Genomic DNA, 23,226 nt, shown 5'->3' with positions numbered 1-23,226 from the left:
ATTTTTAGTTTTAATTTCTTTAGTCACTCGTGATATCCCAACACAATGAATTTGTCTTCCCCCTTATGAACACATGACTGAGCTTAGCAATGCCTGTGATAAATACTGTGACAGAAATACAAGGTTGAAATGCTCTCTTCTTTTTCCACTAGTGCCATGGATTATGGGATGAAGACGAGAAAGGGGACAGCTCCAGTAATAAAGAGGATACTGATGATGAGCTCTCTCTGACAGGAGGCAGGAGAGACTCTTCTGCCTCTTTGAAATCTGTCAATCTTGCGGCATCGGTGGAGTCCATCCATGTCCACTTCCCCGAGCAGCAGACCGCCATCAGGAGGAAGAGCTCTAGCAGTGTGTCACAGCTTTCACACAGGTCCAGCTTCTCCTCACACAGATCTAAGAGAGGTAAATGTCATGGCACGTCTGGAGTTTGAAGAGCAACAGTTCATCTCCCATAGGATCATCTTGCTAAAACCTTGTGCTGGTTGCTCTGGAGATCCAAGAGGCTACTGAATGCTGCTGCTCCTCAGTGAAGAAATAGGATATGAACCAAAGTATCTTCATGTTTGAACACACTCCAAAGCTTATTAAAGTTCAGATGGAGAGCCATACTTTGTGATTCACTATGTTTTTAAAATGACATTACCCAAAAGCTGGGAAAGGAATGCTCAGTGTGGCCCAGATCCAGAATTTCTGGTTCAGCATAATCTCCAGCTAGAGGGAATGCAAAGCATAAGTGTTTTTAGTATCTACATTCGATGATACTTGAAGTGAGAGAAAAGTTTGATTTGAAACAGATTACCTATCCCATCTTGTAAAAAGGACAGGCTTACTCTAGCCTGAATGTATATATTACCAATTGAGATGAAGGAGTCAGATCAAATACTTGCCTCGCTAGTCTTCTCTTTTTATAGTTAATAATCAAGTTTTGATCTGCCAGTGATTAAACCTTTATTGGATGCTCTCAAGATTGTATCATAATGGAAAAAAAGCATAGGAATTAATTTCAAAGCTTCTTTCAGTAGTGGGTCTCATATATGGATGGAACTCTCAAGATTTATTTCTTTTTAGTTTTTGTATTTAAACTATGAATTTGGATTACCTTCTTTGCCTTCTTTTTCCCTCCCTTTTTTTTTCAGGAAGTACCAGTACACGAAACAGCAGTCAGAAAGGAAGCAGTGTGTTGAGCATCAAGCAAAAATCTAGGAAAGAGCTTCTTATGGAGAAGTTTCGAGAACAAATGATCAAAGCCAAGGCCTTTACAATTAAAAAGTGAGCAATGTGAGAAATTGTGTGGGTTTGGGGGGAGGTTCCAAATAGTAAAGCGGTAAAACAGCATTTAAAAAAAAGCAGGTTACTACTTCTGTTAATTCAAAGGGATGAATGGGTACATGTACAGTTCATTGTATATCGATGCTTTCACTTGAAGTCCCACCAGCTGAACATCAGACAAATCAGCAGTTGCTCCAATAGCATCTGCCTGATAAAAAAGCTGAGTATGCTGTATGAACTTAGTTGGCTGTGTGTATTTCTACTAAACAAATGCTAATACTGTGGTTTAGAAGCAGTCAGAAAGAGGGATTGGTGTCTGTGAAGCCCTGTGCGGGCTGTCAGAGTAGATCTTGGATATCTTTAGAAACACTAAACATATCACACCCAGCCTTTCTTTTCTTCAGTGCAAATTACGGTGTTGTTAAATCACATTGCGGTCTATGTTGTTTTAGGACTCTCCAGGTATATGTGCCCATCAGACAGTTTTTCTACAATCTCATTCATCCAGACTACAGTGCAGTGACCGATGTATATGTGCTGATGTTCCTCGCAGATACAGTGGACTTCATCATCATTGTATTTGGATTTTGGGCTTTTGGGGTATGTCACGGAGGCATCTATCTGTAAATCATCGGTAGGATTTACATGCTGTAGATGCTAAGCATCATGTGACTCGCTGTTCCTGGACCACTCTGTTATATTTTCCTTTTCAGAAACATTCTGCAGCAGCAGATATCACCTCTTCATTATCAGAGGACCAGGTCCCGGAGGCATTTTTGGTGATGGTGCTCATTCAATTTGGTACCATGGTGGTAGATCGAGCACTGTACCTCAAAAAGACTGTCATGGGAAAGGTCATCTTCCAGGTCATCCTTGTTTTCGGAATACATTTCTGGATGTTCTTTATCTTGCCTGGAGTGACAGAAAGGTATAAACCGCATAAACAGACGATGCGAGTTGAATACTGGTGCTCTACCAAGTTGTTTGCATTTAAATTTGACATGGTTACAGCTCAGCTTTGGAATCATGAACAGGTTTCTTCTTGGTCTCATTTCTAAGCAGAATGTTGGAGTACCATTTCACAGCAGTAACTATGGCCAACATAAGTTTCAGGAAGAATTCATTATATAAGTATGTACTGAAATATTCTCAACTTAGGCCAAAATGCAAGCAGTTGAAAGAGAACTTGCCTCTAATTGAGTGATTAGAGCCCTCAGCTGAGGCAATCTTGGCCTCTGATTCAGTTCCCTACTCCCAAGACTGCTCCACGCTGGTTTAGAAGAGTAGAAAATGTCTCTCTCTCAGTATCTTATAATTTGGCACTTTCCTGGAATGTGTGAACTGTGGATTTAACTCTCCTTAGACTGAGGAATATCTAAAACCTGTGTCTATTCTGAAGAGCCAAAGTTCTCTGCTCCATGGCTCTGGAGGCAATGTGGAGGTGGTCACCTGCTGCATGAAATCTTGTATTGCATGCTTGGCCGGGTTCATCCCCAAATCTAACATGTCTAATTGCATGGCTCAAGGCAATTGTCACTCAGTCTGCACTGCAGAGGTGTTCAGGTTCCCTCTCTAGTGCTTGGCTAACTCCCTTCTTACTTGGGACTTTCAATGTCCTTGAAGTATTTACCTCACTCCATTGACTATACAGGGAATTTTGATGTGTCAACTGGGCAAGTTATACTTTGTTAATAGTCACATTACTTTGGAAAAAACAAAAACAAAATAGATGCATAGTGTAAAGAAAGACTGAAAGGTTTTATTTCCTCTCAGAACCAAATGTATTATTTTTCCTCATTGCAGTAGTGATTGTGCCCCAAATTGAAAAAATCATTTTTCATGTGGATCTCCTATCTACTGAGCATTAAGAATTGATATGAAACTTTTGGCTTGATTTGATAACTTGAAAGGCAATAAAATTGTTTTGATTTTTTCTGTCCTTTTATGAAATTTATATCAAGTCGTTAATCTCAAATCTGCTTCTGAAACCTCCTGTATTCCTAAATTAGGCTGTTTCTTAGAAGCCTCTGCAAATTTCTTAATGAAAATGTTTTTGTGGGATGTAATTGAAAATATTGTATCGTGTCAGGCTCACAAATCCTGACCATCATGAGGCATTTCCTGCAGTTCCACCATGCTATTGAACTGCAGCCAGAAGTGGTACATGTTCACCAAGATGGTCAGGAGGATGGAGCACACGACATGTGAGGAGAGGTTGTGGGAACAGAGTTAGTTCAGTCTGGAGAAGAGAAAGTGAGGAGCTGTCTTCAGCTACCTGTTAAGAGGGCATCAAGAAGAAGCTAAGCTGTGTTTAGATAGGACAACAGGTCACAAGTTGGAAAAAGGAAATTCCAGTTAGATATAATGAAAAATCTTTTCACCATGATGGTAATCAAACCCTGGAGCAGGTTGCCCAGACAGTTTGTGGGATCTCCATCTTCAGAGATATTCAAAACTCAACTGGACAGGTCCCTAAACAATTTGGTGTAATTAGACCTGATTTAAGCAGGGAAGTGTGAAAAAAATGATCTTCAGAGGTCACTCCAACTTAAAATCCTGTATGAGTTCACGACCTTCGAAGTGCCCCTGTGAACACAAGTAGCCATTAAAGCTGCCTAGATTCAGTGCAGATATCAGCTCACTGAAAAGCCAAGAGAAGCCGTCCCTACCAAGGGCTCACGGAAGGATGTGCCATCATGAGGGCCTGGGGCAGACTGGCCTGTGTTGGGCAGCAAGGCACCTCTAGCATCCGGAGGGAGAGGGCACTGCCCAGAGCCCTTGCTCTTCGGGAAGCCTGTTCCCAGTCTCTCCTCTGTGACCCTGAGATGACAACAGATGCTGTCTATAGACTTTCTCATCCAGAGTCTTTCAAATGCTGCTTTAACCCTGCAGTGGGTTCAGAAACCAAGGGCTTTTCACAGGATCTCAGGAAAGGGAAACTGCCAGGAGCACAAAATATTTCAAGCAAATTTGGTCATACACAGATACAAAGCTCATCATTTTCCTTTATCTGTCTTTTCCATTACAGGAAATTTAGCCATAACACAGTTGCTCAGCTCTGGTATTTCGTGAAATGTGTTTATTTTGGCTTATCAGCATATCAGATACGCTGTGGATATCCAACCCGTGTTCTTGGCAACTTCCTTACAAAAAGTTATAACTATGTCAACCTGTTCTTATTTCAAGGGTAAGTCTAGACCTACTGCCCTTCTCACTTCTTTTGTGAAATAAGGTTCTGTTATCGTGAGATGCTGGGGTTATTCATGACTTCTCTTCACAGGCTGCTGGAAATGAGACTGTAAATTTTGCACAGCACACTGTATACGCCATATGTCTCCTGTAGTCCACCAAAAATCAATTTCAGGAATGCAAGATTTCAAAAAAATCAGTCTCACACTATGAATCCAGAAGCCTGACATACCAGTCAGCCATTCAGGCCGCTATGGAAGAGACATTTTTAATGCTTCTAAGAAATCACTTCTGTGAACAGAGATAGGGGCTACACATTGAGCTAGAAAACAGGTAATGTTATTTGCTCTGCAGTCCTAAAATGTAGTAAGGCATCAAATCCCAAAGAGATCATTGGAGCAGGTCTACAAGCTCTGCCTCAGCAGGTGAGAAGGATAAAGTGAACGACAATACACATGAGAAATAAGAGCTATGCATCACAGAATGTTTTCTTTGTGTATCTTTTGTGAATTGTTGCACATTTGAAACTCTTCAGGAGTTAGGAGTGTTAGGGCAACAGGCACAGCATCACCTTGGAGTGAAAGGTGGTGTTAAGGAGATGTACTCCACCCTTCACTTATGCTGTTACCATGATGTTGTGATTAAGCCAGTTCAGAGCATATACATATTTCACAGAAAAGCTGGAATAATTTCAGCCTTTTCCCAATATTTTCAATATGGGCTTGTTGAATTCCAGTAGGAAAAGTTACAGAAGATAGCTTTCTTCACATGAAATAGTCTTTGTTACCTGGCCAAGCAGATAAGTGTGGGACTAGTAAAGGGAATGATGCACTTTGAACAGCTGCTATATGCATGTTGGTTTCCTGTTAGCCCACCTTCTTCTGCTGCTTAAGCCTGAGTCAGAACGCCCAATTCCATATGCAGCTGAGGACTGCCCAGCTACTGCAAAGAAGCTGTGCACCACTTGGTATAAGGAGGTATAAAACAAATTCCCACCATCCTGTGGAAAGGGTGTTCCTCTAGTCCTCTCCCAGGTCAGAGGAATTTGGGCATAAAAGAAAGCCTTGTACGATTCCGTCAGTGGCTCAATCACAATTACTGGGCATAATAATGCAAAAACATGTTTATGGCCTAAGAAGGAGATCTAGAGGAACACAAGCTATAACAAAAGATACCACTCCCAAAACAAACTAGCTGTACAATCTCAGGGTATGATTGTACTTGTGTTTGCAAAATCCCCCATTAAACTCTTTTGATATTGGCTTAATTCTCCCTCTTGCCATATATACTTAGTGTGCTCCTTTAATATGATCCTCCCCATTTCTGACAAATTATCTGCTGTGGTCTTCCTTCAGATTCCGCCTGGTTCCCTTTTTGACTGAGCTGAGAGCAGTAATGGACTGGGTTTGGACTGACACCACTCTCAGTCTTTCCAGCTGGATCTGTGTTGAAGATATCTATGCTCATATATTCATCCTGAAGTGCTGGAGAGAGTCAGAAAAAGTAAGGAAGCCCCATATGAGTGATCCAGGCCTCCTCTTCCCCACACAGAAATGAAGAGAAATAATCACGAATCCCTAAATAATTGGGAAATTCACCATAAAGAGAGTTTGTTAGAAGATACACCTGGTGTTTATGTTCAGAAATAGTCAGACTGTTGGGTACTTTATGTTAGTTGGCAGTCACCGCAAGTGAAATTTCAAATGGCTTCTCTTTTGTGCCTAGCTGATTTTTCCATCATTAACATGAACTCCACAAGCATGTGCATGCTAGCTTGATGTCATGCCTGAGTTTCAAGGCTGGGGTTGAAAGTCCTGGTGTTCACACAAGGTCATTTTGTCCATAACAACTAAACGAGTAACCTGCAGTAGCAGAGAAACTGTAGCTGAAGAGAAAGGTCAGTAGAAGGGAGAGCTCCTGCCTCCACCATGTAGGTCCCAGGGACACCTGGTTCATGTAACCACAGAGGGAACTCAGCTGGCTCCTTTATTTCCGGAGAGTCCCCGCACATCCAGAACTGAACTGCAGGCCAGATAAACCCACCATTTGTCTGACTGAAATTTCAGTCCCTTTAAATCATTGAAGCTTCAGTTCAAATTAAACTTGCAAATTCTGGATTCCTTATAACCACTATAAAGATTGCAACCATATGCTTGCTTATTTTGCCAATTTTAAAAAGAAATTAAGCATTCTTTTAAGAGTGACCCAACCAGTCAGAAATTGTACATCTGTGGTGAAACAGCTGTATTTTTAAGTGTTACTGACGTATTTCTACTTTTATTATAATCCTGTCTTTTAATGGCAATTACTTTCCAAGTATGTCACTTAGATTAACTCAGAGTTGGTGCACACAGGTCTTGTATATAGGCTTTTTCTGTACGACTTCCATTTCTGCCGTGAATGGCAGAATGAGTGTCGTGAGAGGCTTCAAGAGTCAAAGAAATAATCATCTAGTTCTACTTTGACTGTCCTTTTCACTGCATTTTTTTCTACGCTAGAACAGGATCCTCTGCATTGTATGTAGCATAGATCTGATGTGGGAAGATTTCCACGTCTAAGCTAGCATGTGTGTGCTAAGTAACTACTCATGACTTTATGAGTGTTGTTCATGGTACTTCGATTCTGTCTCTCACCTTGAGTGGTATGGCTAAGTAATTTGACTGCTAGAGGCTCTCTGAGCTGTTCTGTAACATCGTTAAAGGTGCCTGAACTAATCTCATATAGACAAATAATATACCTCTGGTGATCCTGATATGATATTGTAATGAAAACAGTATTCTGTAGTGCAAGATAAATGACCTGATACACTGCTTTTGAAAAGTAACTGATTTGTTTTAAGTATAGCATTGTATTACAAATTTAATATTCTCCTAGGGTGTTATGGATTCGTGTTGTAAAGCAAGAGCAATTTCCTGAAAGGCAGATTCCTGGCGTGTGTTTGAGGTGCAGTGCAATACAATGCATCTTTATTTCGCACATGCAGTATGCAGTGCGTGAAAGACAGGATCCTAAAACACTGTGTGGAGTTAAATCCTATAAGAGAATACACCAAAATAAATTGCAATGATGGTAAAGCATTTTACAGGATGGTGAAGCTATTAAAGTATTCGATCTCGGGGCCAATAGCAGAGGGTGAGAATTATGGACAAGGCAGAACAGACGTGCTGTGTGATCTGCTTTGAAAAGACAAAGATAAAAGCAAGGTCATGTTTGGTCTCAGAAGCTAAGAAAGGGAAGGTTGTCACATCAACAGTGTCAAGACTTTAGGACCAGCAACAAAACTTTAAGCATTATTTAAATGCAGTTGGTATGGGATTCACTAGAAACAGATTGGATCAAGCCTGTGGGCAACTCTTACAAATACTGTATGTGAGGTGTGAAGTGAATGTGGAAGCAGTGCAGTATCAGATAATCCTACTGATTGTGCATGTCAGTTTTTGGAAAACAAATTTATTTATTTTTTGCCCTGAAATACAGTTTGCAGCTTTTCAAGCTCTATGAGAGGAATTCTGCCTTAAGGATCTTTGAGATAAAACATTTTTGAAGGACAAATAGAAGATAGTGGGTCACTCCCAGTATCAGTTTTTTAAACAAATTGCTGTATCATTGTTGCCGCTATTATTTTACGTTTGGTTCCTGTGAGTTCATGCCTGCACTCATTCAGACAAAAAACTCAAATTACCCGACAAAATTTTCCCCTTCCTTATGGTTGTGGACAATCAAAACCACAGAGGTTTACAATATTTTTCACACCAGACACACACTTGACGTGGGTTCATTTGTCACTTTTCTCTGTTGTCACCTGAAATTCAGTGTCTGTGCAGGTTTGGCTAAAAATCTCAAAATAACTGGCCCGAAAATGGGTAGCAAATTACCACAGAAGACCGGAATCCTTAAGACCATTATATATTCACCAATCAAATCATACCAAGTGTTCCACTGATTGAAGAGACATTACCATGTTGCTGTTTGTTTTTGCAGAGATATCCCCAACCAAGAGGCCAGAAGAAAAAGAAAGTTGTGAAGTATGGAATGGGTGGCATGATTATCGTCTTGCTGATTTGTATTGTCTGGTTCCCACTGCTCTTCATGTCTTTAATCAAATCTGTTGCAGGCATCACCAACAAGCCTCTAGATGTATCAATCACAATAACTCTAGGAGGTTATCAGGTAAAAAAAAGAAGAAAGACGAAAAGCAGACTCTCTTTTTGCACTGTATTTCCGTGTGCTATTTCTTATTCCCTTCATTGAATTGAATTCTCCTGCCTTATGCAAGAGATCAGGCAAGCTCCCACAAATGATCCCTTTTGCATTTAAAAACACATTAGTGATGTAAAATATTATCTTCGTTTGTAAGTTAAAACCAGAAACTACTGGCAGTAGGATAAGTTATCCAGCATCAGATAACTGCCTACAGGTCCACATGGTAGATGTAAGGTCATTGGAGGTAGCTTGTTTCTCAGTGGAAGAAGATCATAACCTTCTCCTGTTGAACTGAGTGCCATAATTGTCTTGGATTGTGATGCACAGGATGCTGTACTCTGTATGTAGCAGCCGGTGTGAAGTAAATGTGACAAGTGTGTGTTCTTTTGTTTCCCAGCCTATTTTTACAATGAGTGCTCAACAAAGTCAGCTCAAGGATTTGAATCAGACTGGTTTCGATACGTTTCTGGGAAGCTATAGGGGTAACACTGTAAGTGAAACGTAGAATACCTCATTACTTAAATTTGTGTGTATGTTGCCATGGAGGCCTTTTGTGAGTTTTGTTTGTGTTGTTATAAATGGTCAGCAGCGCTGCCATTGTTTCAGAGATGTTTCCATAAAGAGAATTTGCAGGAGAGTAAAGGTTCAGACGGATCATTTGTCAGGATGGGGTTGGGTTATCATGAGACAAGTTACCATTAACGGAGACATATTCGCACAAAATCATGGAAGACAGAAATGCTGGTTGTCCCATCACCTGAATAAAAACCTCCCCTCTAAATGACACCAGCCTTCAGGAGATGTGAGGTTGTTGGTGTAGTGCCAAAACAAACGTGCTTGTGCTGTGGGTAGACAACAGTGTTGGCGATTTTATGCCCCATGCTCCTTCCTATAGCACACACAGCTTTCACCTCTCAGTGAGGAGATTTGGTGCTGTCAAAAGAAAATGTGTGTGGCCTGGAAAAGTTTTGACATTCAAATGTCAAAACACAAACATTTAAACGTAGTCTCACTATTTCATGGTGCAACATGCACAAAGTTATCACACGTTTCTACAGCAAAAAGACTAGTAATTAGTAGAAGCTGTTGCTTTACTAAAGTAACTGGGGCTTGATCAGATAAAACTTCAAAACAAGTGCTTGCTTCTAGCCCACTCAAAAATTAATATTTTTTTATATTAGATCCTAGCAAATAGCCCATGTATTATAGCAATAATATTGCAATCTTGATCCACTTTGAAAGTTACCAGTTTGAAGTTGCCTTATCCTTTGCAGACATCTTTCTATGCAGAAAGATGCTTGATGAAAGACAGAGTAATATTTTAATAAAAATATGAAAAATAATAAGACATGCTGTGTGTCATGTGCATCCTGAGTATTGCCAGATATTTCTGGAAGTGTGAGCCTTCCCACAGTGGCCAGGCTTGGTATGTACTTTGTACAGTGACTTACATTTTGTGGTGACCACTGGCACTATTTGGAGCTTCAGAGAAGCTGTGTGAAGTGTCAGAGGTACCAGTCAAAACTGGGGACTGGAAGATTTACAGCCTACCAGATCCACAGATATAAATGGGGTTGTCAGAAACTAAAGGAGTTAAGATAATTTTAAATGGACTCTACAGAGTTTACCTGATGAACTTTCAGGCTCATTTTGGCCTACTTGGCCATCATTCTTTGAACAGCAGGGCCGTTTTATTTTGCCTTCTTGGCTTGGCTATACTTCGTTTATTCCCCTCCCCACCGAAAGCCTAAGTTGGTACTTGAGGAAAACAATCAGTGCAAACCACTGCACTTACAATTAATCAGACATTTGCAATTCTACGTGACTGGAAGATGTGGCTCTGTGTCTTGTGAATATCACCGCAGTGAAATGTTCTTTTCCTCTTCTGCACCTACAGGGTGCTTTGCAGTTTCTAGAGGGCTATGGAAAAGAAGATATAACTCTAGCAGATCTAGAGGGAAATTCAAACTCTTTATGGACCATCAGCCCTCCCAGTAGAGAGAAAATGATCCAGGGACTGCTGGATTTTTCAGCTGAGTTCACTGTAGTTCTTTCATGGAGCATTCAAAGGTAATTAATATGACTGTTATGAGGTTGATGGATCGTTTGCGAAGCGTTCGTTCAACAGAACAGTTCCATGCTGCATTTTTGATTTAGTTTTTCAGAAAACTCTATTGTACTGCAGAGCAAAAATTCCTGAAAATGGGGAGGGAGAGAGGCAGAGAGAAGTGACCTTTGTTACATGTGAAAACATTTGTTTCCTGCAATTCTCAAGAAATAAAGAGAGAAGTGGAGCCAGTTCCAAGTACATTATTTAAAAAGGCAGGGTGGAGTTTTTGAAGGGACTTGAGGGGTAGGAGGGAAAAGTAAGAAAAATTAGCCAGTTTGAGATGGAGGTGTTCAAATAAACTGACCCAAACAATAACCTTGTTAGCATTTATGGGAACTGAATACTTAGACCTAGTTAAAGCAGAAAAACTACGAGGAAATACAAACAGAAGTGCTTGGTCCTCTTATTAAGGGAGTCCGTAACTGACACAAAATCATTTTTTAAATACACACGTACTCAGAGCCTTTCTTATGCAAATAGCATAGCAATGGCGCAGCCCCATTTTGTCAAGACCTTTGCCTGTTTGCTTGTGGTTCCTTTGGCCTCAGTGAACCATTACTTTACAATGAAGTTTTTGCAAGAGACAGGCTAGAATATAAAGTAGTTTCATGCAGGCTAGAGCACACCCAGTCACCAAGGTGGCTTGTTGGCTGCTGTCTGCCAGCTGGGATCCCTATAGACTGCTGGATTATACTGGAGTTAAGTCGTCACTCCATGGAAAATAAGTACCTTTGCAGCCCCAGTATCTACCTGTTTTGTTGGAAGTAGACCCTGTATTGTTATAGCAATCCTCAGCAAAAGACTGTGCACAAAAAGCAGGTCAGCGGAATCACTGCGGGAGCTCTGAACCCAGCGGTCAGTCCTTCCGCAGTCAAAATAGGCTTGTAATGAATCTGCACCCTTCGTTCAACTTTATTTGACAAACCCCCCCACCCCCCCCTTACTTTCCTGGAAGCATACAGTATTAGCTAGTGAATTACATCACTCCATCATTTCTGAACCTTATATTAATTTTTAATACTGCTAGTCAGTTTGCTCATATGCTTGCATAACTACAAACATTCATACACTAGTTGAAAGAGACCTTTTTCACCCTCAAACTCTATCCTGTGGATTACATTGTGACCATGAATGACTGAAAGTGGTAAAGACTTGTGAAAAGTGACCACTTTTTCTCTGTAAAGGCAAACTGCTGTCTTTCCTCTAGGCCAGGAGACCACAATCAGCTGTAAGATGAGCTTTTTGTGTCACTCAGGCAGCATGCACACTTTCTACCTTTGTCCATTGTCTGCCAGGGACGTTTCTCTGCAGCCCCCAGGAGCTGCCTCACCCAGCTGCTGCATCCCAACCACGGGGCATGGCCCAAGGTGTTGTGCGAAAGCTGATCGTGCCCCAGCTGCGTTCTGCAGCTGGTGTGGAGACTGGGGGGAGGCATGGGGGTTCCATCAGCCTGTTAGCCACACGTTCCTGCTGGGCTGAGGTGGGGTTTTGGGAAGCTGTAGCTGACTGCAGCATCCTTAGCTGCCCCAGCACAGAATATATGGTAACGCAGATGGCCCTGTTGCCTAAGGTCAGAGCAGGCGTGCTCCCTTTCCCGTTCTGTTTTCACTGACCTTATGAGCAAAATCATGTTAATCTGTCATCATTGTCCTGTAATACATACAAAGGCATAGTCAGTTAGAAAAATACGCTTTTAAGGCTGCTGCATATCCTCTGTGGGAAAACTCAGCATCTTGGGCACAGGTAGCACAATGCTTGCTTTAACAAAGACTGGGATAGCCAGGGTGAGTGCAGTTAGACTACTAGGTGTAGCGTTCAGCAAACAATTGTTTAGGTTGTACTCTCATTGCAGGTTGACAATATGTCTTCCCTTTTAATTACAACAGAAATCTCACCCTTGGTGCCAAAGCCGAAATAGCATCAGATAAACTTACTTTTGTTCTGCCAGAGAACACCAGAAGAGATATTGCCACAATGATGTCTGGACAGCAACTGGAAAAGGTGTAAGTTTGTCTATTTATAATCAAACCTTCCTTTTTTAAACCTAATTGCCTGAGGAGTGCAGGCTTGTGGAACTGTGTCATTTGTCTGCCCATCTATCCCCCTCTAATAGTTTTGGAGCCTTGTTCACAGAGGCCAACAGCATTGAAGTCACATAATAGTAACATTAAAGGTAAAAGCTTGTTTTCCTATGATAAATGTAGGCTGAGAAGACCATGAACACTGCAGCACCACCAACAAACATGGTGAAGCTATTAGTTACCTTTGATTTACTGGATAAGCACAAGTTCATTACAGTATATTGACAGTTAAACTCTCCTTTGAGTTAATTCAGTTCAATTTGATCTGAGGGTGCTGTATTGGTGATTTTTTTGTTCTAAATAACCATGCAGACTGTATTTCTCATTGTTATTCTTGAACAGTATTAGATTGGCAAGGAAGTGTTAAATCATTGCGGTCAAAGGGTAACATCTGCAGTCGTTTGACATCAGATCTTTTCCTGTAATGGAAATTCACAATATGAATATCAAACATTATTGTATGGATATAGCCTTATAGCATTAACAGCAGTGGTGCCTGATTTGAAAGGAGTTTGGCTCTTCCTCTTCCGCCTGCTCGCTGGGGATTACTTTACAGCAGTAGTCTCTAAATACTGCTAAGCCAACACGTCATCCCTGGAGGCCACCTGATCTGATTTGTGGCCACAAGAGTTGAAAAGTTAAAGCTGAGGCCAGCTGGGATAGTGTAAACTCTGAGAGGTTCATATCTGTTAGTAGGTGGAAATGACATTTGTCTTTTCTGAGCACAGCTATTTTTCTGTGCCCACGCACACTTGTATGTCCAAACAGATTGCTGTTGCACATCTGAACATTGCATTTAACAAATAGTTTATGCCTCTTTTACTTTTCTGCTGTGTGAGGATACGGGAATATTTCCTAAGGTGATGTAGTGCCAAGGAGGGTAGATTTTGCTTTTTTGTAGGAAGGGGCGATTCATTCGTAATTCTCTCTTTGCAGGAGGCAAGCAGTTACATAGAAGATACACCTGCATTTGCCTGTATTGCAATAATTTTCTTGATTTAAGCTTTTTTTACTTTGTCATAAAGGAAAAATAATTGCAGCAGCTAGTAGCCATTTGGTCACTTCAGCAGGGAGCTTTGTGCCACCACCTTTGCTGGGAGCACTCAGCTGCTGAGCTCTTACTTATCTTTTGGGCCTGCTGAAGTGATCAGGAGGGATTTTAAACTGGCTGCCTCTGTTCTTCGTCAACCTAGTGTATGCAAGGTAGTGAAGTGTCACAGGACTTCCCTGAGAGGCCCCCTTCCCTAGATTTTTTCACTCATTTGAAGAAAAAGTTAGGACAGTATCTCATTTTTAAATGTAATATCTCTCTCTCTGGGTGCTGGTAATTTATTCCCGCTTAAGGTGATTTAATTTTGAGTCCAATGGAAGAACTTCTACAAACATCTTTCCTTTTAAGTTTGAAGTTGTCCTGCAAACTGTGAAAATATTTCCCAGTGAAAGATTCTGGCTGTTTTCAGGTGTTACTATTGCAACATCTTGCAATTCTGAAGTAATAACTGTTCTCACCACATATTTTTCTAGCTACATATTTTTCTAACTTGTTTACTACTGGTGATGTTTTGCCTTTCTTTGTGCTGCTTATATAGCTGACTATAAAAGCAGCTTTGTTAGAAAGGGGAACAAAATATAAAGTCTACATTCCTTGCAAACACACATGCCCCAGGTGTGTGGGATTCATGGTGTGTAAATGGCGACATTATGGATGGAGCTCCCTGCTGAAGCACTGACAGAACATAGTTAATAAATCCAGCTAACTTTCAGATGTGACATCTGAACACTATAAAATCATAGTTTAAGCCAAGAATTACTGGGAACTGTGTATAGCCCTGTTAGGTATTTCTAAATTATTTTAGAGGTATAAAAATATGAAATATTTGCTTTCTCATTTTTTCCAGAACATTAGAGACAGTGTACCCGTACTACATCAAGGCTCCTAGTGATTCTCTGGCAAAACCCATAAAGCAGCTATTGACAGGTATGTGTCCAGACCACAGAAAACAGAATATGGTTGAAAGAAGTGCAACACAGTGCTCACACTTGCCCATTCACTGAGCTGTTATGGGGCACCTCAGGCTGAAATGCACTTTTAATGGTTTCTACCTGGTGCCTGCAAGCTTGGGGAGAGATGAGGTAATGCAGTATAAGGCAGAAAATGCATCTGGATGTACTTTAGCTTTGTATTCAACAGTCAAGACTCTAAAGGATGAAGTCAGGCTCCTTTCTTTCAAGTCTGCTTTCAGGAACTGCTTTCCCTTGTTTTTTTGAGGAAGTGATGACAAGTTTCACTTCTCCGCATCTCCCTGCTACCTTACCACAAACAGTCAGTAGTGCTGCATGTCTGCAAAGGTAGCTCCTCAGCTTAAACAACGACACTGGATGACTTTTTTTTAGCTATTCCTTGCTTATTGGCTACAAAGAATCCAGGTTAGATAAATCACTAAATTTCAGAGTGCTGTTACCCAACCAGGATGCATACAGGTACTCACAGACATAGGGAATACATGCATGCACATGCTCATATCTGCACGTGAAAAACCTGTTGGGTTGAAAGAGTACAAACAGGTCTTTATCTAAGAACACTTTGCTCAACAGAGGTTAAATTTGGCACTTGGGTGTAGTAGTAGTACTATGTGGTACATTACTGTTCAAGGTTTAGTAATCATCATTAGATTAACTGGGAAAATTAATTCTTGAGGCTGAACCTCGCTCTATGAGTAGCAATGACTGCTTCACTGTCATTAGTCAGGTCATGTCCTAAAGAACTCTGAATGTGAGATTTTTCGAAGGGGCTTTAATGTATACACTGCTAATGTACGTTCCCCAGAAATTAGGAGCACCAGAGTTTTTGTCCTGTCTGTTTGATCAGTATGCATAATAGGATAGTATGCTTTTCTTGATGTAAGAGAATAACATCTTTTATACCAAGACAAAAATGATTTACAGTGATAGTTTCACTTGGACATATAGAAGCTGACCATTATCCTTCCAGGTTAAATGTGTTTCTTTAGGCCTGAGATGCAGACGTGCTGACCATCAGTGATACTTTGGCCTGAAAATATTTAAATGATTTGACAGTTGTACAGAAGAAAACGTAGGTGATATGAAACAGAAGTATCTGACTCAAAACAGTTTGACTTTTGCAATTCTTGGTATATATATCAACATATCCTTTTTTCAATAGACTGCAGATGGGAAAACATTACAGTTTCCCTGGTCAAAAATGTGTCCGATGAGGGAGTTCGTGAGTGGTGGGTTTTGAATCAGCTTGGAAAAAGATACAAAACGTCTGAAGAGAGTCTTGAACTCTTCATATTCAGTGATAAAGTCAGTCCACCAAGCCTTGGATTCTTAGCTGGTTACGGGTAAGAAGGCATTTTTACATACAATTAAATTAACGTAGGTAAGATAGAAGTAGAGGTGACTTTATTTGCTGGGGTTTGGGGTGTTATTTCTTTTTTGTTATTGTAATGTTTGAAGCTCCAGAAAAGGGGTTTTGTGAGAGTTTCAAATTCATGCCCATTACTATTGTCCATACAAAGTGTCATATTTGTAAGGAATGGTGTTATGCTTGATACCTGCTCTCCAGTGGGAAAAAAGGCAGAAGCACCCTTCGCACTGATTTCCTGTTGAAGTAAAATCCTTCAAAATTTGTTAGTTTAGCTACAGGTCAAGTTCTGCCCAAACTCTGACCAGTTTTGGTGACCTTCCCAATCTCATAGCCAGGACCCTGGGTATGAAATAGTTATAAAATCCATCTCCACAGACAGAAGAAGGCAGGAGACTGTGCCTTCCTGGGACATATGCCCTTCTGGCATGATTTTGGAGAACTCCTTATAGGAGAATTATCAGGGGAGGCCAGGTAAATGTTAGTCTGTCACCAGTTACACGTGCTTTAATAAAAAATATTAGATATGAAACCTGACAGAACATTTGCCTTTAGTAGACAGCAGTTGTCAGATTTCCCATTGTGGCTTCCAAGCTGTAGCAGGCAGGACGTGAGACCATCAGTGACTGGTGTTAAACCATTTAAGTCAGCAGCCTCAGCTGTTTATGTTCCCAGGTTTCTGTGGTGTTTGAAGAGACCTTATTTTCCTTCATCCTGCAGCACAGCAGAAACAAGATCCTAATTAGAGATTAATGTTCACTCAGCTGACAGACTACATTAGCCATGTAGATTACCTCCCTCATACTTGGCTGACCCTTTTTCAAGGTGTGATTTGAACTCTTTCCTTTCTTTCTTTCTTTTCAGCATCATGGGACTATATGCCTCGGTTGTCCTGGTGATAGGGAAGTTCGTCCGTGAATTTTTCAGTGGGATCTCTCACTCCATCATGTTTGAGGAGCTACCCAATGTAGACCGAATCTTGAAGTTGTGTACCGACATTTTCTTAGTGCGAGAGACTGGAGAACTGGAACTAGAGGAAGACCTGTATGCCAAACTAATATTCCTATATCGCTCACCAGAGACTATGATCAAGTGGACTAGGGAAAAAACTAATTGATCTCTTTGGTGTCACACTGCAAATCGAGTTGATTTCATCTGAATTTTAAAGGAAAAAAAAAAAAGCACAATATTCTCTTAAGAGCTAAGCCTTTTATAGTTAGGTAGCAATGATTTTTCACTGAAGGAGTCCTGGAAGCTACGGCCTTAGGAATCCATGCTGCCTTTCAAATTAAGGATCAACAGTGAATAAGGTTGGATGATTTGTTGTTTTTAATGTGCCACTCCTCTACAATCTGGGGACTGCTTTGTAATTTAATCAACAAAAAGTTTGCATCTTTGTCTGGCTAATTTAATTTTCCAGACCATCATTACAACTTCAAGAGAAAAGAAAGGAGTGAACCCACAGATGACTCCAGTGTACCTTCTTAACCCTTTCTGGAGCCATTCAGATTGGATTGTGCAATATGCTGTTGTACATCACTGACTTTCAAACTACAGTAATGGGACGCTGACTAGCCTTCAGGACACCCAAGACCCAGGGCCGCAGTGGGAACTGAAGACATTCTAGCCCTACCCATTTGTAGAAAAGCAGAGGTTTTGATGTACAAAGGACACTGTGGACAAGCCTCTGTTAGCAAAAAGCAAACAAGTAACAATCTCTTTAAATGCCTTATTTTATTTGTACAGTCACAGAAAACATTTCCACCAAACATCAGTGACTTTTCTCAGGAAAAAAAAAAAGCAACTGAAACTTCAAACTTCGTCAAGGTTAACTAATGGCTAGAATAATTATGGTGAATTATTGGGGTGTTCTGCTGGGCCATTCTCTTCAAAGTTACTGCTTTCCATTAGATGAGAAAAGAAAGTGAAATCAATGACCTAAAGAGCTACTTCATTTCTTATAACCCTTTAAAGACTGAATAGTGTGTGCTTCTCTCTGCTCCCTGTGACATGCTTTTTCCCATTTCGATGATTTAAGGCAACTGTTGTTTTGCTGTTAGCTGATATTCTTCTTCCAGTGTTTCAGGTATACGAAAATGTTTACATACTCCAAGTCACATTTTTACATCTGAGACGGGTTTTTTTTAAGTTCCCAAATACAGACATACATACGAGCTTGAAAAATGGCCCTTTTCTTAAATTACTATTATTAGTGACACAAATGGCTCATTAGAGAACATTGTAGCATGAAAATTTACAATTGCAATGCAGGTTTCATTCCATGTTGAAAAAATTACTGAGAAAAAAAATCATTGAGTGGGTAGGGTATGTTAAAAGGGTATACTGTGTAGCTTTGACTGAGTAATGACTTAAAATAAAGCACATGTTGCAAAGTCATTTTGGAAGTATTTTTTCCTCTGCCTTTTTACATGAAATGGGAAAAGTTTGACGTTATTCTAACTCTGTGACAAATAAATCTCTTTCTTGTAGTTAGCTGCTATTTATTATATGAATGATTAGTTAATCACCGGAAAGAAACTAATACAACATAAATTGCTGGCACATTTTACTGCAGAACTTCATAAAACAGCACAACTAAATGAAGTTGCAACATACTCTGCTGAGTGCTTCCATGACAAGTGCTGTCACATCCATTCTATACTGTGAAAACTAACATTTTGAGCACCATGAAGTGCACAAAATAAAAATCGCTTCATCAGATTGTAACAATAAAATCACTTGGTGACTGGAACTCACTGGAAGACAACCTGATCTCCTCCAAACTGTAATGGAAAGGTGGCTGATCATACAGCCAGGCAGCATTCCCCACCGGAGAGTTTTGCTCCATTTCTTCCATAGGACCTGTGAATGAAAATCAAAATATACAGGGCAGACCTGACACAGGATCCAACAGGGATGCTAAAATGTCTTGTGGGGTTAGATGGATCTCGCCTGGGTGTTCAGTGATTTTAAGGAGAGCAACACTGGAATGAAAAATGTGAAGGGTGTAATGTGTTTCTAAAGGTACCAGCCAGCAGAACCATACTGGCCACAGTTGGTCCTGGATCCCTTCCTGGTTCCTTCTCTTTAATGGGCACTTCCTTTCTGGTGAGAAAAATCTAGCTGCAAAATGAGCTGTACAGTTATTTGAGCTTTGCAGAAATGTGCTGCTCTTTCTTTCATGGACTGATCAGACTTTGAAAATAAAATGATTCTTCTGTTGGTTTTTAATTTATTTTTTTAAAACAGCTTATAGTCAAATCGGTGGCATAGGCTGGATGGCTAACTACAAGTAGGTGAAAAGTGTACTGCTGATGACCATCCTTTGAGCCCAGCTGTCCAGATAAAGTGGAACTGGCAGCCAGTTTCTTGTGGCATTCTTTGGGGAATCAGTACTGGGGCCAGTACTATCTAATGTCTTAATTAGCAACCTGGAGGACACAACAGAGTGCACTTTCACCAAGTTTGTGGACCACACATAATCTGGGTCTGAGGAAGTTTATGATAACATAAGTGTGTCAGCTGCGCTCCTGGGGCATGGGGTGGGCAGGACTGACTTTCAAGGGGATCTCAAGATGCTGGAGAAATGAGCTGCCAGGTACTTCATATAGTCCAACTAAGACAAATGCAAAGTCCTGCGTCTGAGGCAGACTTAACTCCATGCAGCAATTCAGTCTGGGCAGGTAGGAAGGGAACAGATTTACAATAAAAGGAGCCGAGGCCGGGGGGGGGAGTTGCATGTATATCAGCAGTGTGCCCAGCATACTTGGCTGCGTTTACAAATCACACCTGAAAATCAAGGGAATTATTAGTCCCCTCTATTCAGCACTTGTGGGACCACATCTGGAGAACTGCATACAGGTTTGGGGTCTCCAGTGCAAGAAAGACACTGACATACTGGAGTGAGTCTGGGAGAGGGCTGGAGGACAAAACATGTGAGGAGGGACTGAGGTAGCTGTGCTTGTTCAGCCTTAAAAAGGAGAAGTACAAGGGGAGACGTTATTGGTCTCTGCAGCTCCCTGATGGTGAGGTACAGGAAAGGTGGAGCCAAGCTCCACAGAGCTGCACAACAATAGATCAAGAGGCAACAGACACAAGTTGCAACAAGGGGGAGTCTGATTAAATAGAAGGAATATTGTTTTCACCATGAGAGTAGTCAAACACTGGAGCAAGTGCCCAGAGAAGCTGTGGGATCTTCAGCCTTGGAGATTTTCAAATTTTGACTGGAGAGGTCCTGAGCAACCTGTTGTAACTGGCCATGCTTTGCATGGGAGGTTTGACCTGAAGCCTCCTGAGGTCCCGTACAACCTGAATTATGCCATGATTTTAGGACTGCGCCAGAGATACTGTAGCTTACCAAAGACAGCGTATTGGCTAATGTAACAACCACCTCCAAAATGTCAGAATAAAGTCATCGTGTTCAAAGCAACAGTATGGTTACACAGGAATATTTGTACCTACAGACATGCCTTAGTAAGCCCCTGTGTCTAATTTTTCAGAGCTGAGCACTGCCAGGGAAAGGTCCTGTTTTCCCTCTTCCACCTTTGTAATCAAGAAATTATGGCTCACAAGATGATAACGTAAGCCACTACCTATACACATGGACCGAATTGGATCGATGGGATTAAATGGCATTTTAGAAGGTTATCACGACAGACTTAAATGAAACAGATCCTTGTGGTTATTCTCCCAGGTTTTAGGACCTTTCTGTTTTGTTCAATACAGGAGAAGCTCTTCAATGGAACAAGCCTAGGTAAGAAAAGAAGAAACAGCCTTAAAATAAAGTCAATTTTATTTTATAAGCATCAGTGTTGTTACTTTCCTTCGAGGACTTAATATTTTAGTGTTTCCAAAGAAACTGCACATTCAAAGCTGTGCCAGGGGAGGTTCAGACTGGACATGAGGAAGCGTTTCTTTACCGAGAGGTTGGTCAAACCCTGGAACAGGCTTCCTGGAGAGGTGCTCAATGCCCCAAGCCTGTCAGTGTTGCAGAGGTGTTTGGACAATGCCCTTAACAACATGCTTTAACTTTTGGTCAGCCCTGAAGTGGTCAGGTAGTTGGGCCAGATGATCGTTGTAGGTCCCTTCCAACTGAAAGGGTCTAGTCTATTCTGTTCCTCAGTGTCAGCAATAAAAAATTTCATGTCCATGGTACTGTCACAAAAGGCATTTTTTCCAACCTAGCCCACAGCTTTTGTGACAAGAAATTGCAAAATGGTTTCTTTATGGGGCTGAACTATGCTGATAGTCCACAAAACCCACCCTCGTACCATGGAGAGTCAGAGTGCTGAACCTACGCTTTTCTGACCATTAGTACTGTTAGGGGAGGACAAACTTCAACATAAGATCACTGCTCAGGGCCTTGGCCAGCTGTGGTCTAGCAGCCTCCAAAGACGGCAACGTCACAACTCCTCCGGTCTGTCCCAGTGCTTAACCACCCTGAAGGTGAACAGAGGTTATCCCCATATCGGTTTGGATTTCCTTCTCGCAGATTTGTAGCATGACAACTTGTCCTTTCTGCTGGGAGCCACTGTGTGTATAAAGTGTCCAGCAAACAGGGTCTGCAGCCTCTCAACTGTGCTGCCCTCATTAGAGGACCACTCTGGAAGTGGCCTGGCCACCAGGCACCTCTTCAGATGCCCCGGACCACGGCCCAGTGAACTAGTTAACAGGTAACCACAGCTCTGAGGCCAAACTAAAGGAGAAATTTGCAAAATGCAGATCACATTATGGTTACCCCATATTAACAGCATTGTGATTAGTACAACCAGCCTGATGAACACATTTATGAGAGAGTACGGTTCCTCTATTCAGCTGGCAGGAAAATTGCTTTCCAGGTGCTGGCAAAGGACATGCTGTTTCTGCTGTGCTTCTTCAGGAAATGGTGACATGGCCTGTTTCAATGTCCAAGATGGAGAACCAGGCATGGAGGAAGGATGCCAAGTCTGATGAGACCTAATGCTGGCACTGTTACGTTGGTGAATACTCAGTCCAAGGAGTGTTTGGAGCATTTCCTGAGTGCTTGGCTATCACCTTTATGCAGGAGCTTCACTTTACATGAGAGCCAGGAGACTGTGAAGGGATTTCGTCTGATTCCTGTGGTGCTTCCTCCAAAATGTTTGATCTCCCAGGGGAGCTGCTGCTGTCTGGAAAGCACCCAGCAGCTCGTTTCAGTAAATGTCACCAAGGTGCTGCATCAGGACAACAGCAACTACCCAACCCCGTTGCTCCTGAGCAGATCAGCCTGCTCTCTCACATGAAATAAGGTGCCAAAGGGGGGTGGTTGTCCCTGAGGTCTGTTACTAGTGAGTCCCTGCAGCTTCTGCACGCCTTTGCCATACACCATGAACTTGTGGCTGCCCTCTTCATACCCCATTTTTATTCTTCTACACAGCAGCCAGTGTCAGAAGACAAAAAAGCCGTGATTCTTTGTGAACTGTTACCACATCAAGGTATCCCCAATTACCATTCTCTCTTGCACTTAAATAAATAAATAATAACTGAACTACCTGAAAATGGACCCCTCAGCAGTTTCTGCCTCAGATTCACTCCTGCGTAGAAAGGGGCACGCAGCTGCCTGGCCAGGGGAGAAGCCCGAGACCCAGAGCTGAACTCTGCTTTCTGTTTCCTCACCTTCCCACAAACTCACCCTTTAAACAGAAGCAATTGCTTTTTATTTTTTAACCCAATTTTCTAGTGAGGTAAAAGGTGAAAGGTGAGGTGATAATTTCCCTCTCTGAGATACAGCACTCATTAGCCAGAGGGGTAAAAGGCCATCACGGTTGTCAGCACTACACTGTCAGAAAACACGTTCTCATACTGCCCCTCTCCCAACAAACTCAGGCAGTTCCTGCAGCATCAAGCACTAAACTGAAGATGATCCAGTTTTCTGTAGCCTCAGGTTTGGCAGACCTGACTCACTACAGACAGTGCTGAGCTTTTATTTTTCCACTACATTGTGGAAATCGTGTTTCGGCTGTAAC

At 41.5% G+C, this 23,226-nt stretch overlaps 1 protein-coding gene across 2 annotated transcripts in view; it reads left to right on the top strand.

Moving 5' to 3' along the window:
• PIEZO2 (piezo type mechanosensitive ion channel component 2) overlaps positions 1-19,432 on the top strand; it is a 330,086-nt gene extending 310,654 nt beyond the window's left edge. For both annotated transcript variants that reach the window (XM_075416483.1, XM_075416482.1), the window contains 13 exons: positions 153-405; positions 1,140-1,272; positions 1,725-1,872; positions 1,986-2,200; positions 4,301-4,459; positions 5,817-5,964; positions 8,443-8,631; positions 9,062-9,154; positions 10,562-10,734; positions 12,661-12,777; positions 14,754-14,833; positions 16,040-16,220; positions 17,108-19,432. In XM_075416483.1, coding sequence (XP_075272598.1) covers positions 153-405; positions 1,140-1,272; positions 1,725-1,872; positions 1,986-2,200; positions 4,301-4,459; positions 5,817-5,964; positions 8,443-8,631; positions 9,062-9,154; positions 10,562-10,734; positions 12,661-12,777; positions 14,754-14,833; positions 16,040-16,220; positions 17,108-17,360 — 2,142 coding nt within the window. In that variant the 3' untranslated portion in view covers positions 17,361-19,432. The remainder of the gene's footprint in view (positions 1-152; positions 406-1,139; positions 1,273-1,724; positions 1,873-1,985; positions 2,201-4,300; positions 4,460-5,816; positions 5,965-8,442; positions 8,632-9,061; positions 9,155-10,561; positions 10,735-12,660; positions 12,778-14,753; positions 14,834-16,039; positions 16,221-17,107) is intronic.
• Positions 19,433-23,226: the final 3,794 nt, after the last annotated feature.

Source organism: Opisthocomus hoazin, chromosome 3, assembly GCF_030867145.1.
Source record: "Opisthocomus hoazin isolate bOpiHoa1 chromosome 3, bOpiHoa1.hap1, whole genome shotgun sequence".
Taxonomy (NCBI): Eukaryota; Metazoa; Chordata; class Aves; order Opisthocomiformes; family Opisthocomidae; genus Opisthocomus; species Opisthocomus hoazin.
This window is presented reverse-complemented; position numbering and strand designations above follow the sequence as displayed.